Below are 15,163 nucleotides of genomic sequence, written 5' to 3' on the forward strand. Positions count from 1 at the left end.
TCGAGCCTCCGGCGCCCGCTGACTTCCGGCCCGGAACGCCCGTGGGTCGGGCTGCGTTTCCGGCCGGAGCGCCGAGGAGCGGACGGCCCGGGGGCAGGATGGCGGCGCGGCTTCTGCCGCTGTCCCGGGCCCGGCGGAGCGCGGGGGAATCCGGCTGAGGCGGCCCCAGCCCCGACCGCGAGCACCGGGTAAAGGCGCGAGGCGGGGACGTTCGCGGCTCGGGTCCGCGGCGGGGCGGGCGGCGGGAGCGCGCGCGGGGACGGCGAAGGAGGGGGGGCGCGTCGTCGTTGTTGTCTCCCTGGCCGCGGCCGCTGAGAATCGCCGGAGCGCCCGGGCCGGCGGCCCAGCGGCCTCCCTCCCCGGCCCCGTGTCCCAGCGGGGAAAGCGAGGCCCCGGCCTTGTCCGGGGGCCCGGTGAGCCTGTGGCGCCCCCCCGCGGCCGCCTCCGGCGCCAGCCCCTTCACGCACCCGTCCCTTGGCGCCGTCCTCCCCCGGAGCTGGAGCTGGGCGGGCCGCGGGCGCTCACGAAGCCCCCGCTGCGTGCGCGGCCCCGCGCCCAGCGCCGGGCGCGGCGGAGTCCGGGGAGACCATGGGTCTGGCTGGCGCGGGGCGTCGGCCTGGAAGCTCGGGGAGGGGGCGGCGCCCCTCCCGGTTGCCATTGGTTACCGAGATCCCGGCCGGCCAGTCCGGGGGGGGGGGGGCCGAGCCGGCCGCTTATTCACTTATTTACGTGGGTCTCCGAAGGAGGCCGCGGGGGGAGGGGGGTCTCCAGCGCTCGGCGGCGCCCACGCTCCATAAAGGCCAGTTACCGCCCCCTTGCTGCGGGCGGCCCCAGCGCTCGGCGCCCGTCTTTCCCGCCTCCCCCGCGCCCTTCCCGAGCTCCGGGCGCCCTCCGGCCGGGCCGACGGGACTCCTCCCCCGCCCCAGCTGCCCTGGGCTAATGGGAAGCATGTCCGGGACTCTGCAGCGGAGAGATCCCGGAGAGCCGGGCCTGGGACTGCGCCCCCCGCGCCCCCCCCCGGGTCTTCCGGAGGCCTACCCTGCGGGGCCCCCTCAGGGCTCGGGCGGCCCAGGACGGGGTGGTGCCCAGGCCCCGGGCCGGCCTCCCCTGAACGAATGGCTGCTCCTGCATTAGACCCTGCCCAGAGCCGGTTACAAACGCCCCTCGGAAGGATGCCGGGCCGGGCCTAGCGCAGGATAGACCAGGCGGCGTGGAGCGAGCTTCCTGAAATCTTTCCAGGGGCTGCTGGGGAAGGGGAGGGGCCGAGGAGGGAGCCGGACCTGGGACCCACCCCCACCCTCCAGTTTGGACCAGATCTCCGAGATCCCTTGTAGCTCTAAGCCGGCATCCCATAACCCTCCCCCCATTTAACTGCTTTGAATAAATTTGCATACACCTCCACCTGTCTAGTTTTTGTTCTTTGTACGTGTATCTCTCAGTGGCTAGCACGGCGTCTGCCACGGAGGAAGGGCTTAATAAGTGCGTGTTGATTGAACCATAGGCAACTCGCTGTGCGAGCCTGGCTTTCCTCATTTGTGAAAAGAGGACATATTCCCTCCTTCAGGGGGTCCTTGCCAGGACCCTCGAGATGATGTGAAGCTGGGGCAGCTCGGTGGCAGTGGAAGTCAGGAGGACCCGAGTTCCAGGCTGGCCTCAGGCGCTTAACGCGGCCTGGCTGGGTGACAGTCCCCTGGATCCTGCCCGTCACACAGTGCGCGCTTAACAAGTGCCTTTTGATGAATTGATTCTTTCAGAAGGCCCTTTGGAGAAGCTGAGTTCTGAGGTAGCCTTGGTGGGGAAGGAGATGGGATAGAAGCCTTTCTCCCTTTACCCTGAGGGATGGAAAATGCTAATCCCGAGGAGCAAGCCCGCTGGCCAGGAAAGGCTGCGAGCTCTCTGGGGCTTGGGCCTCTGCTCTCTGGCTGGTGTCAGCAGCTCCACTTGTGGCCATTTCTTACAAAAGTGGACGCGAAATCAGATCTCTGGATGCAAGAGAACTTATCCTCTTCCATGGAATCCCCATTATTTCATTCATTCTGCTTTGCCATCCCTCTGAGGATCAGAATCCCCCTTCTTGTGGATGATTCCCACATTTCTCCAAACTATTAGACAGTTTGGGGCCTTTCCGAAGGCAAAATCTATTCAGACCTTGTTTGACCTCATTTGATTTTATAGGTAACTTATTACTTTCTTTTTCAGTCCATCTCACACCTAGTAAGCTCTCCCTTTTGACAATTTAAAATTATTCTAATAAGTTAAGAAAATTAAAGAGAACTTTTAACAATTAAAACATTTTTTAAAAAGACTAGTCGTTTTGCCAAATATCGGCTCCCTTTAAATCAGAAATCCTATTGAGATCCAACTCTCCTATTTGTCCCAGAAGTTCATGAAAAGAGTATTGTGAGCTTTCTTTTCAGCCTTAGCCAGGAGAGAAGGTTACGGGGGAGGGGGAGCTAGAGGGCAGAGAAGAACATTGGAGCTTAGTCATGGAGGATCTGGGTGCTGAAGCGTCACATTCCTACTCTGGGTAGAAAAGGTGGTTCTCAGGAAAGGCGATGTCGCCCATTTATCAGAAGCACTTGTTTTTATTTCACTTTGCTTTATTACATGGGGAGAGGCACAGGGGTATTGAATATTGGAAAATCCTTGATACAAACAGATGAAAAGCATCCTAAAGAAAATTTGAACTCGGAGACCCCTGGCTCCTATCCCACCTTGGACACTTCTTAGCCACATGACCTTGGATAAGTCGCTTTAGCCTGACTTCCTTTTCTGACACGGGGATGACTGTAGATTTAGAGAGAGGAAGGGGACCTCTTGTCAAGCCCAGTGAGGCGACTGAAGCTGGAGGGAGAAAGTCCCCAGCCTCAGGTGCCATAGAAGGACAATGAAGGGGAAGGATTGGGGGTCCTCTGAGGGCTTTATTCCTCCCAGAGTTGTCGGGGGGAGCCTCAGAGCTTTGCAGAAATGGGAGTTCTTGGTGAGGCAGGAAATAAAGCTTCCTTCATCGAGTGCAGCTGGTCAGCTGGAGTCTTGTCCTCTGGTTTCTCTAGTCTGAGAAGATAGAATCTCAATAAAGTGAGATGCTGCCTTAAGTCTCAAGCCCAGCACTTGATTGGATGATCATCTGGTGTTTCTGCAGGAAAAGCAAATCCTCAGGTGAGTCTGACTCATGTGGCCGGACTCCTTCCTGCTGGGAGAGCTTCAGAGTCAACAGGGAGTGCTGTGGTGGTTGGTTTTTGCCCCACTTGATGCCCAGTCCTTCTAGTGTGATTCAGTTTGAGGTCGAAGGTGGCGGCCCCTGGCCCTGGGTGCCCAGGGCAGCTCTGCACCCATTTCTCCCTGCACCCTCTCGACTTTGCCTCTGGGGAAGGAGCCGCTGTTTAAAAATAAAGGAAGGTGTCAGTGAGACATAATAAAAAAAAGAAAAGGATGGGAAGAGCTTGAGCCCCTCCATGTCGCTGTCTTGCCTGGGTCCCTGGCACAGGGGCTGTGCTTGTCCCCCTGGAAGCCACCTTGCGTTCATTGAGGGAGCCACGCTGTGGTTTGGACCACGCAGGAACGGCTCATGAGGAGGTTTCCCAGGGACGGCCCTCGGCAGCCACAGACAAGGAGGCTCAGCTCACAGACTGGCTGACGTGGGGTTTGAATCCAGATCTACAGCGCTCTGCATTTCACAGCTGTTAAGGATGACCCCCTGGTCATCCAGAAGCATGGGAGCATCTCCTGGGCTCAGGGCAGTGGGGAGTGGGGCAGGCAGGAGGAGCGCGCCCAGATGCAGCCTCTGGCACATGGCCAGGGACCAGCAGACAGGGGGCTTTACCCATCCTTAACCCTCCTTTCCTCATCTACAAGATGAGCCCTGTGGCCTGAAGGCCCCTCCTACTCTGAGCCCAGGATCTCAGGGACCTCGGAGGCCTCTTCTGTCCTCAAACTCCCACGGGTTCAGGAAATCATAAGACTTTGAGCTGGAAGGACCCTAGATACCAGCTGGCCCAGCCCCCTCTTTTTACCGGGGGGAATCAGGCGCAGAGAGGGGAGATGCCGGCCGGGTTCACTGTGCCCAGTGAGGGTTACACCTAGCTCTTCCCTCCCTGCCCAGGCTCCCCTCCCCCCCCTTAGAGAAGACTTGCATGGAATTCTCAGTGTGGAAACCTCCTCCCTCCCATGGTCTGAGCCTCAGGGAGAGGGGCGGGGGTCATTGCTGGAACCCCGTTCTCCTCATGTTGACGGCCCACTGGCCACTCCCATCTGTTAGGAATCAAGGGCTCCTCAGTGAGAGTGTGATGTGTGAAGAGCAGGGCCGAGGTGGGGCCTCTCGGCCCTCCAGTCCTGTGCTCTGGGGGCCGTGGCTACCTCGGCCCAGGCTCACGCCCCGTCCAGCTCCCTGACTTCCCGCCAGCCTGGCCCAGGCTGCCATGACGGTGCATTCAGGTTTCCCCTCTGGTCCATTACAGGTTCTCAGCCATGTTCAGCACATCCCAGTCATCCCGAGCCCAGTTCCTGGACAAAGCCCGTCAGGCCAGGGAAGAGAGGCGGGGACAGAAGGAGAAGGAGCGGGCTGCGGTGCAGATACAGGCCCTGGTACGCAGGTTTCTGTGCAGGTGCCGCTTGCAGAGAGACATTAGGTGGGTGTCAGCTGGCCGTCGGCAGCCTCTGCCCCTCCCCCCTCGGGACCTCATGCTTCCATCCGAGTCCACTCTGGCTCTCAGCCTGAGCTCCAGGTGACCTGTGGAGGGTTCCCCCCCCCTCCCCCGTGTCGTGTTTCTGCCCACTGTTGGTCCCAAAGCCCCCTGGCCATGGCAACCTTCCCCCAGTGACAGAGCCCTGCTCAAACCCCCACAAATGGCAACTTTCCCCCAGTGACAGGGCCCTGCTCAAACTCCTCTGTTTTCTTTCTTCCTCTCCTAGGAAAGAGATTGATGAGTTTTTTGACTCTATTGATCCAACTGGAGCCAATAAAAGAAGTGCGCTTTCTCTTTTTAAGATTGCCCGGAAGCTGCTGTTTATATTCAGAGCTCGAGAGGATGAGCTGGTAAGGGAACTTCCCTGCCCTGAACACGCAGGCCCCCAGTGGCCCTGCCTTCCCTCTGACTGCACCAGAGGCTCTGGGCTGGGTCCCAGGACACTGCAGAGAGCCGGGGGGGAGCAGCCAGTTATCCCGAGAAGCTGCTGGGTCTCCATCTTGACTGTGGTCACTGTCCTAGAACCCCAGACCTCTTCCTCTCTATCCCCTCCCCCATATCTTGGCAGTCGTCAATCTTCATCAGTTCTCCCTTTGGGACATCTTTTACATCCGGCCCCTTTGGGTTTTCTCATAGGCTCTCCATAGCCTCATTACTCTTCCCCTCTCCAGTCTCTGTTGCACTCCCACAGCCCAGATTGTCTCACCAAGCCCCCCACTCACTAAGCTTCAGGGACTCCCTTCCCTCTGGGATCCAAGAGATTCTTCTTGTTGGCATCTTGGGCGCTTCTCCGGCTGTGCCCATTGGCTCTCATTCTGTGTCTGTTATTGGACACATGGACATCGTCCACGACTGGACCCTCTCCCCCTCCCACCCCTTCAGACAGAAGCCTTTGGCCTTGAACCTTTTTTCATCACACCCCCTGATCAGTAAAAAGAAAACCCCAACTTTAATCCCTCGTTGTCTCCATCTGGGTAATTATGTGCATTCTAAAACATAGGCCAGATAGAGGAATAAAAGGAGATAAAAACTAAATAATGTTGTTTCCTAGAAACAATGGGAAACCCCTGAAGTTTATTCACAAGGGAGAGACATCCCAGCTCCAGCTGGTTAATCATCAGTCTTTGGGGTTGTCCCATGATCCCCTGGGAGACATGGCCCCAATTTGGAGACCCCTGTGTTAGATGCCTGGTTTTCTTGAGAACTCAGATCAGAGGCCACCTGTTTCAGAAGACCTCTGTTGGTTCCCCCAGCTGCAATTGCCTCCCCACAAATGAATTTGAGTTTTTTGTGTGTGTTTGTAGAATCATACATATATGTGGCTTTTGTTAAGCACTTATTAAGCACCTAGCCTGTGCTGTGCATGGTGGTGGTTACAGAGGAAGGCCAAAGAGCCTCAAGGAGCTCAGTCTGTTGGGGGAAGCATTGGGAAGACGGTATTTAAAAGCTTGACATGTACAAGATAAACAGGAGACGACCCTAGAGGGAAGGCCTAAGCATCCGAGGGGTGGGGAAAGGTTTCTTGCAGGTGGGAGTTTAGCTGGGACGCAGAGGAAGCCAGGGCACAAATGAGAAGGAAGAGCTGGAGGAGTGGTCAGGCAGCTAGGGAGAACCAGCAGAGAGCTGCCCCAGACTGATCTATGAGCGGGAGAGCATGGAGAGCGGCTGGAGAGGCTGGGGGGCGGGACAGCACTGGGGACCGGAGAGCACTGGAGGCTGCTGGAAACTGGAGAATCTGGGGGGGTTGGAGGGGGCCAGAGAGCAGCTGGAGAGCACTGGGGGCTGGAGGAGACAGGAGTGTGCTGGGGACCAGAGAGTGCTGGAGGCGGGAACTCCAAGGAAGCTGACAAGGATACTCCCTGAGGAAAGGTCACTAGAAGAAGGGACTGCTGAAAAATGACAGTGTCTGTACAAGGCTTTTCATTTTTGTCTGGGTCCCCAGTGCCTAGGACAGTGCTTGGCATGTCACAGGCAATCACTGAGGGCTTCTTGATGACGTGGCACCTGGCTTTCGGGAGGCCGGTTATCTGTTATACCCAAGAGCCCTGATGCTTCTCTTGTCCATCAGGCAGCGAGGAGTCACCGAAGCCTCAGAAATGAGATGATCCCGCCCCTTTTTCCTTGGCAGTTCTGTAGCTTTGCCTTGTTAGGAAGCGGGGTTTCCTTAGCGTGGGAATGGGGACGCGTCGCTGCTGATCCCGGCACTTTGTAACCTGGCCCGCTGGTTCTTTCCAGAGGTTTGGAATGTTGTGCCGGTGTATCCTGAGCAGCATGGAAGCTGAGAATGAACCGAAGGTGAGTGGGAACGGGCAGAAACATGAATCCCCAACATCCCTCTGTGCCTCCGACTCCCAGCCGGCCTCGGTGGGACTGTTGGAGGCTACAGGGTGCTCGCCTGCCCTCCTGTCCTTGTGGAGATCCCCACTGTGGGGTCCCGGGCAGTTCCCTTCTGCCTGGAGCACGGTGCTTGGAGATAGATTTCACATGTGGGATTATTATCCCGCACATGGTTGTGTCAGGTCAAACTTAGTGATCTGCAGCCCAAGCCCCTGGTTCTGAAGACCCCAGAACTGATCCCCAGAGAGGGAGAGGAAGCCCATGGAGTGTGGTCCCGACCTGTCCGGGCTGAGCAGGCAAAGAATGGGTGACATTGTCTTGTCCTTCATAGCCCCTGGAAACTCCCTCCCTCCCTTCAGTGCTGTGCTTGGTGGACTTGGTCTGAAATAGAACTCCTCCCCTCCCCACGGAGGCCCCCGGGCTCCCTTGGTCAGCCTGGGTGTTACCCACCCAGGCAGCATTGCCCGGCATTTTCACAAACCTCTTCAGAAGTCCCAGGCTGAACGGCATTCTTAGGGTTTTCCTTTAGGGATAACAGTGTGGAAATAAGAATGAGGAAAGAATGAGTCTTTAGTTCCCTGACTTGGACGCAGGAAGGTAGAGTGGGTAGCTCCTGGGCTTGGAGCTGGGAGGAGTTGGGGTCAGATCCTGTCTTGGATGGGTTCTAGCTCCATCCCCTTCTGAGAAATAGGTGGTCAGTCCTGCGGCCCCTTCCTCCTGGGGCTGTGGGGAAAATCGGAGACACTGACTGTGGACGCTGACTAGCAGCACTGCTGGCAGCGGCGGTGAGAGCAGCAGACCCCAGGCCGGGCCCTGCCCTGCCCTGGGGCTGGGACTGAGGCTGACTTCTCTGCTAGGGCGGCTCCCCCCAGCCCCGGGGTGGACGGGGCAAGGGGCCCCCCAGAGAGCTAGCCCAGACACCGTCGTGCCACAGATGTGCTTGTGCCCGCAGGTGTGGTACGTGTCCCTGGCTCTTTCCAAAGACCTCACTCTCCTCTGGATCAAGCAAATCAAGGACATCCTGTGGATCTGCTGCAAGTATCTGAAGTACCTCAAGGTGAGGGGCCCTTCTCCTCCCACTTAGCTCGTGGGGCCGCGTGTTGGTGCCGTGGGGAGGCCCCCACCTGCCGGCCTCCAAGGCCATGGCACCTCCTGGGGCTCTCCTGCCTTCCGGGGCCGTCTGAAGTGGCTGTGGTCTGAGGTGCGCAGCCCTGTCTGGGGCTCCACCGTGACAGCAGGGTGACCCCGAGTCTCAGAGGCCAAGAGCTGACCCTGCGGGTCATTCTTTGTGCTGGCTGGAGTCGGGGGGGGGGGGGCAGGGGCAGACCCCCCCCCCCCACACACACACACACACACAGGGATGTGACTGCTGCAAGGACCTTGTAAGGGAGCTGGGCCCAGGAGTTAACCCCGAGTCAGAAACATGCGGGCCCGGGTCTGTCCTTGCCTCCCTCCTGGTGGTTCTGAGGGCGGGAGGCTCGGCCGGACCGGGCACTGAGGACCTGATCGTCCTCCCTGTGATTGCTTTTGTTGTCCCCAGCCTGACATCCTACAGGACTCCAAACTGATCTCACTGTACCTCACCCTGCTAGTTAACTTCACAGACACATCAACGTGGAAAATCGTCCGGGGAAAAGGTAGGGCGCCCGCTCCCAAAACCCTGTGTGCTGGGTGGGCGAGGGGCGTGTATGTGTGCGTATGTGTGCGTGTGAGATTGTGTGTGTGTGTATGTGGCTGTGAGTGTGTGCGTGTGAGATTGTGTGTGTGTGTATGTGGCTGTGAGTGTGTGTGTGATTGTGTGTGACTGAGTGTGTGCATGTGTGTGTGGTTGTGTGTGCGTGTGTATGTGGCTGTGAGTGTGCATGTGTGTGTGATTGTGTGTGTGACTGAGGATGTGTGTAGCTGTGAGTGTGTGTGTGATTGTGTGTGACTGAGTGTGTGCATGTGTGTGTGATTGTGTGTGCGTGTGTATGTGGTTGAGTGTGTGCATGTGTGTGTGTGACTGAGTGTGTGTGTATGTGGCCGTGAGTGTGTACGTGTGTGCGTGTGTGTGAGTGTGTGTAGCGCAGAGTGACAGCCCCCCATGGGCCACGTGGGGCGCTGCTCCACACCCCCAGTCCCTGTATAAGAAGGCCGTCTCCGCCTTCCCCTGAGCTCTGTCCCCTGCACCTTGTGGGAGCACAAGCTTCGTCTCTGGAGACCCTTCCAAAGGAGGGGCAGGCCCCATCTCCCTCCCTGCACGTCTCCGGGCAGGCCCCAGGGGGCGCCCTGCTTGGCTGGGGCTCGGTTAAGAGGCTCTGGGAGTCCTTCTGAAGGACGAGCCGATACTTGGCGGGTCACTTCCTCTGACTTGGCCTAGAATGGAGCGGTCGGGGACCCTTGGAGGCCGGGGAGATGAAGGGCCTGCCTGGCCTCTGGGCAGTAAAGGGCAGAGCCGGGTGCCTGCCTCGGGCCCTGTCCTCCCCCTGGGCGCCCTCAGCCTGGCAGACCCCAGAGCCGGAAGAAGCCCGTGAGGGCGCAGAGGCTGCCCCGTGACTCCCCTTCTCTGTGGAGGAGAATCCCTCTCCAGGTGCTCTCTCTGACTCCTCCTGCTGCTGCCTTTAACAGAACAGCCTCCGGAGCTTCCCCAGCACAGCTCCCCCGTAACTGGCCGTCAGGCTTCTGCTTGGAGACTTGCCAGGACGACCTCGCAGCCCCACTGAACCCCCATCCCTCCCTTTAGGGCCGAGAACAGATCCCCCTGTCATCACCCCCCTCCCCACCAACGATCGCCCTCCAAAGACTTGAAGGCCCCTGGGGTGTTAGTCTTTTCCCCATTGACACGGCCCGGGGCCAGGTCCAGCTCTGGTTCTCCTGGGAGCCTCGCTTCTCTTCCCAGTCCAAAATGGAGGCTCACAATGCCGTGAAAGTCTCGATTGCTCTCTCAGGCTTCTTGTCCTGGCTTGGACTCGGGCTGTAGCACTTGTGGGTCACGGGTGACTTGGGATTTTCTTAGACCTCCTATTGTTTTAGGGGAGAGCCTTCGGCCTACCATGAACCATCTCTGTGCAAACATAATGGGACACCTCAACCAGAATGGATTGTATTCTGTTCTGCAGGTCAGTTGTTCTGTGACCGAGGCATTCTCTCCACTGCCAGACGTGCAGAGGGCTTGGCTGGGGGGCCCTGTTGTGGCCAGAGAACCCTAGGCTGATTATTGAGTTCCTTGTTCCCCTCCCCCCAGCCTCTTTGACATTGCTGTTTAGGTGGGGAGGGAGATACCTTCTTATTGAATGACTTCCCCCCTATAAAAAAAAAAAGCTTGAAAGGGGCTCTGTTACAGGGTCCTGCTCTCTTTGCTGGAATTTGGGAGATCCCCCTTCTTGTGACTCCGAAGTAGGGAGTCAGGTACCTTGAATGGTCACTGATTGGACTAGGAAATGAGGGAAGAGGAAGGAAATCGAAGGGGGGAAAGGCCTTTCCCTGGAGCCCTCCAGCCCCAGGGCAGGTGCTTGGTCCCTGGCAGTCCAGCCCAGGACGTGGCTTCTGGGAGCCCAGAATCCTCCTGAGAGTTTGTAGAGCATCTCCAGCCCCATCCCTTTGCAACACTTCCTTTTACACTGAAAAATCCACCACTTTGGTGGAGGATCGGAGGCCCCCTCGAGACCAGGCCGTCTTCTTTCAGATCCTGTTAAGAAATGGGCTGGCGAGGTCCAGACCGTCTCTGACCAGAGGCATGTTAGCTGCAATCTTCACTCTGGCTTCCCGGTGAGTCTTCCAGGTTAGGGATGGTGCCTGAGGCCGGGGGCTCTCAGAGCCAGGGAGGAGGCTGGACAGATGGCTGCCCAGCCCTGAGCCTTACCAGGGAGGCCGCCCAGCTGGGACAAAGTAGAGGTCGTGGGGACACTAGAGAGCTGGGCAGAGAGTCAGGCCCAGCTTTCCAGCGCCCCCATGACCCCTACTTTGTAGTCCCTGATTTATGTCCTTCAGAAGCTTTTCCTGCATCTGATAATAATTGCTGGCAGTCATGTGGTACTTTAAGGATCACAGAACACTTCACACATATTTTATCGTTTGCCCTGAGAAATGGGCACTGCCGCGATCTGTTTCACAAATAGGGAAACTGAGGCTAAGACGTAAAGTGGCTTGTCCAGGGTCTCAACTCATCATTGAGCTGAGATGACAAGAGGACAGCTGGTCCTCTTGGGCTCCCTGGTAGCAGGCCGTGGTTTCAGAGCCCCCCTTGTCCTTTGTGCGCTGAGCTGCCCCATGGATTTGCCCGGCATGGGGTGGAGAGGTGGGGGGGGGACCCCCCACATCTCCCCCCCCCGGTGAGGAAGCGCCTGATGAGTGTCTGTCTGTGCCCAGCCCTGTGATTGCTGCTCATTTTTCGGACAATCTCTTACGCCCGTTCCTCATCCACATCATGTCAGTGCCTGCCTTCGTGGCGCACCTCAGCATGCTGGCCCCCAAGGTGAGTGGGCCCCTGGGAGCTCGGCCCCGTTCTGTCTTCGCCCCGAATGGAGACTTTCCAGGTTCTCACGTCCCCTTAGCAGCGTCCCCCACTTATTTCCTTCCCTTTACTGCCTTTGCACAAAAGCGAGCCTTCCTCCTCAGCTCGCTTCCCTGGCCTGGGACCCCTGGGAAAGTTGGGAAGCTGTGCCCTCAGCCTGGTGAAGGGGGGCTGGCCAGAGCCCGCAGACAGCGCTCCCATCAGCTGCCACGTGCCTTCCTGTCCTAGAGGCCCCCAACATAGGGCTGAGCGGAGAGACCGGCCCTCCCTGGGAGGACCAAGAGGGTGGTCAGTCAGGGAGTACTCCGACCAGGTGCCTGCTCGGGACCCTCCCAGCTCTGGAATCTGGGGTCTCCCTCCCCACTCCCATTCATGGTCTCTGGGGGATCTTTGGCTCCCTCCAGCTCATTGCCTCTCAAGCCCCCAGATCAGGGTTTTCGTCTCATGTCCCTGAGCTGGGCACTGGGGGGCTCTCTTCTTCATAGCGTCATTGCCCGGTCTTTGGGTGGGGGTGGGGGAGTGAGAAGACTCTTTACGGGAAGAATTTATGGTGATTTTATTCACGTGTGACCCCCGGCAGCGCCTCGTTGTGCTGGAATACCATGACTTTCTTCGTAAGTTCATTCTGTTTCTGAGTCGCAAAGATCGCTGTGCGGACGTCTGCGAGTGCTTGGAAGGGAGCCACACTCTGTGTTTACTGGGTAAGTGCTGGGGACCCGGATTGGAACACGAGAAGGGCTGACGGAGCTCTTGGAATGGACCAGGAAATGTTCTGGAGGGGGCGGGTGGAATCACCAGGTTTAAGGAGGGATATGGGAGAGCTTCATTTTACAGACTGGTAAACTGAAGCTAGAGAAACTTGGCCCAGCATCCGAGACTTGGGAAGCATCGGAGACAAAATCCCAGTGGAGACTGTTCCTCACTTGGTGTGCTTTAACAAGCCCCCAAGTGGTGGGTTTGGAAGCCAGAAAGCCGCCCTCTTAGTCCCCGCCTTCTACAAGAAAAGGGCCTCACTAGCCCGGTGTCCACAGGACACGGTCGGTCATTTCTCCCCCAGTTGGGAGCAGCAGGAGCTGGGTTCAGATGTGACCCAGACTCCCTGGCTGGGGGGCTCCGGGCATGTCACGCAACCCGATCAGAAGCGAGGGGCCTGCTGGGATGGCTGGAGGCGCCCATATGCTGGGTAGAGAAGTCTGCATTTTGTTGAAGGCAGCGGGGAAGCGGCTACTGTGGGACCAGCCGTTTGTCCTCAGCGTCGAGGAGAGTGTCCTGGTGCCTGCCCACAGAGCACATTCTGGGAGGCCACCAGAGTCTTCTTGGGGGGACATCAGGACGGCCTTGTGAGTGGGGTGCTCTCAGGGGCCGGAGTTGGGCTCCGAGGCCAAGTGAAGGGGCAGCAGCCGAAATTAGCGCGCCAGCCTTAGAGGAAGTTTGGAGCCAGCGTGGAGTCTGAAAGGCCTGAGACCCCTGGAGGAAGTTGGTTGGATCAGAGCTCGGGAAAGGTCACTGACTGGAACATCGGCTTTGGGTCAATGGCTGTACCTGTGGCGATGGATGAGGTCATCGGCAGAGCGAGGGAGCGGCAGCGAGGACCCAGGAGTGGGCCCAGAAATGGCCACTGAGCCAGCTGAGGGCACTGGTGAAGAGTGGAGTGGTCCGACAGGGAAGGGGAGCCCCAGCAGGAAGGGGATCACGGAAACCCGTCGAGAGCTTGGCTGGGAGTGCTCCTCCAGGGCGCAGACTGTCTGGGAGGGTGAGGCAGATGGATACAGGCGTCAGAATGCCGTCTGCCAGCCCCCTTGCTGCGTGAGGCGGTAGGAGGCTGGGGTGCTTGGCCTTCCAAGACCCTTCTGAGTGACTAATGTTGAGGTATCTGAGGTGAGGAGTAAGGACCAAGCCCTCAGAGAAGTGAGCAGGCTCCGCCTCGGCCACCCTGGTCCCCTTCGGACAATGGGGGCTTCGGTCTGTCTGTGGCCGCTCCCCCGCTCGAAAGGACACTGAGATGTCTCGAGAGCTTGAGTGGGAAAAGCAGGTGACCTGAATTCAGCTCTCGCTCTCCCAGCCCCCCTGAGGGTCAGTTTTGTCATCCCTAAAATGGGAATAATACCCACTCGCTTTGATCCAGGGTTGTCCTGAGGAATGAGCTCCCGCCTCTGGCACTCCAGGGGTGATCACAGATCGTCAGGCGTGATAGAAACAAGAGTCGTGTCGTGATCTGAATTCCTCACTGTCCCCCTGAAAAGGGGAGGCCAAGGCCCCCAGCTCTGCTTCCTGCCTCCCGGTGAACTGGCAGATCCCCCCAAACTGAACGAGGGCACCCCCGACAGCTCCTTCCTTCCTCTCGCCACAGGCAACATCATCCACTTGGGCTACCTAACGAGCCACGTGCTGGAGGAGGAGACCAAGCACTTTGTGAAGGTGCTCATCGAGATGCTCTCCTACTGCCAGCAGTACGTGTCCCTCAAGAGGTCCAACCTGACGCACTGGCACCCAGTGCTGGGCTGGTTCTCCCAGTCGGTGGACTATGGGTGAGTGCCAGCCAGGAGCTCCCGCCAGGCCCAGGGGCGTACGGAGGGAGAGCCAGGGGCATGGGGTGGGAGGGGGCCAGGGGCGGCAAGGACACTCCCAGGGGAGCCTCGTGGGAGCAGCTGGGGGCCCCGGGTCTCTTCTAGCTCTCCCATCAGGTCAGTCACTGTGGGGTGTCTGCCATGTGCTTTGTCCTTGTGGGGGCCTCTGCCTTCAGGGACCGTGGAATCCAAGTGGGGAGCTTAGAAGAGTGGGGGCGAGCCGGGCCTCAGGCAGGGAGGGGGCAAGCCGGGCCTCGGGGAACGGGCCTGAGTGTGGCATGCTGGGGGCGCCAGGAAGAGGTCAGCAGGAGCAAAGCAGAGTAGCCGGGTGGGTAGGGCAGCAGGGAGAGGCAGCCCAAAAGGACTTGGGGCAGGGGAGAGACCCAGCTGGCTTCAGACCTAGTTTGGCTTCAGCGTCCAGGAGAGATTGAAGGGAAGGGTCCTGAAGGCCGGCGGGCAGGGGCACTCATCTTGACATGAGCGCCTAGGCTGGAGCCCCGGGGGCAGGGACTCTTGTACCTAAGCATGGTCTCCTCCCCCGGGCTCTGCAAAGTGGGAGGGTTGGTTGCTGGGTGGGCATGGTCACCGCAGTCTGGCTCAGGCCAGGCAGCTCCAGGAGGGCCGAGGGGCGAGGGCTGGAGCGCCGGCTCCTTCCTCAGGCCCACGGCCTTGTTCCCATCAGCCAGAGAGGCTGCGTCCCCTGCTGCTGGTTAAAAGGAAGCAAGTCTCTCTGTGGCTGCCAACGTCGGGGCAAAGGAAAGGCCTCCACAGGGTCCCTGCCCATACAGCTCCAGGAAGAAACCAGAAACGCTTCAGACAAAGGGCTGACCTGGGTGGGAGGGGGAGAATGGGCCCAAAGGCCCCTGGGGATGGGGATGCCGGTGCCCCAGACTGGAATGGGGCCGGGGAGGCTGCAGGGCCAGCTCCTCTCGGGCACTGTCTGGCTGTCGGCTTGACTTAATTTTGGGGATGGATGGAGTGAGACAGGAGACAGTGCTCAAGTTCTTTTTAAGTGCTTCTTTACTGTGTGTCAGGAGCTCTAAGAGCTCGGTGTATGGACAAGGGATAAAAGGCAGTCCCTC

The 15,163-nt window shown here is 58.7% G+C and overlaps 1 protein-coding gene across 2 annotated transcripts in view; it reads left to right on the forward strand.

The window, feature by feature from the left end:
* Positions 1–100: 100 nt before the first annotated feature.
* Positions 101–15,163, forward strand: part of UBE3B (ubiquitin protein ligase E3B) — a 39,410-nt gene continuing 24,347 nt past the window's right edge. For both annotated transcript variants that reach the window (XM_031948775.1, XM_031948776.1), the window contains exons 1-12: positions 101–188; positions 3,054–3,159; positions 4,458–4,628; positions 4,912–5,035; positions 6,921–6,980; positions 7,975–8,079; positions 8,563–8,659; positions 10,035–10,120; positions 10,687–10,769; positions 11,370–11,475; positions 12,095–12,215; positions 13,865–14,042. In XM_031948775.1, coding sequence (XP_031804635.1) covers positions 4,468–4,628; positions 4,912–5,035; positions 6,921–6,980; positions 7,975–8,079; positions 8,563–8,659; positions 10,035–10,120; positions 10,687–10,769; positions 11,370–11,475; positions 12,095–12,215; positions 13,865–14,042 — 1,121 coding nt within the window. In that variant the 5' untranslated portion in view covers positions 101–188; positions 3,054–3,159; positions 4,458–4,467. The remainder of the gene's footprint in view (positions 189–3,053; positions 3,160–4,457; positions 4,629–4,911; positions 5,036–6,920; positions 6,981–7,974; positions 8,080–8,562; positions 8,660–10,034; positions 10,121–10,686; positions 10,770–11,369; positions 11,476–12,094; positions 12,216–13,864; positions 14,043–15,163) is intronic.

This window comes from Sarcophilus harrisii, chromosome 1, assembly GCF_902635505.1.
Source record: "Sarcophilus harrisii chromosome 1, mSarHar1.11, whole genome shotgun sequence".
NCBI lineage: Eukaryota > Metazoa > Chordata > Mammalia > Dasyuromorphia > Dasyuridae > Sarcophilus > Sarcophilus harrisii.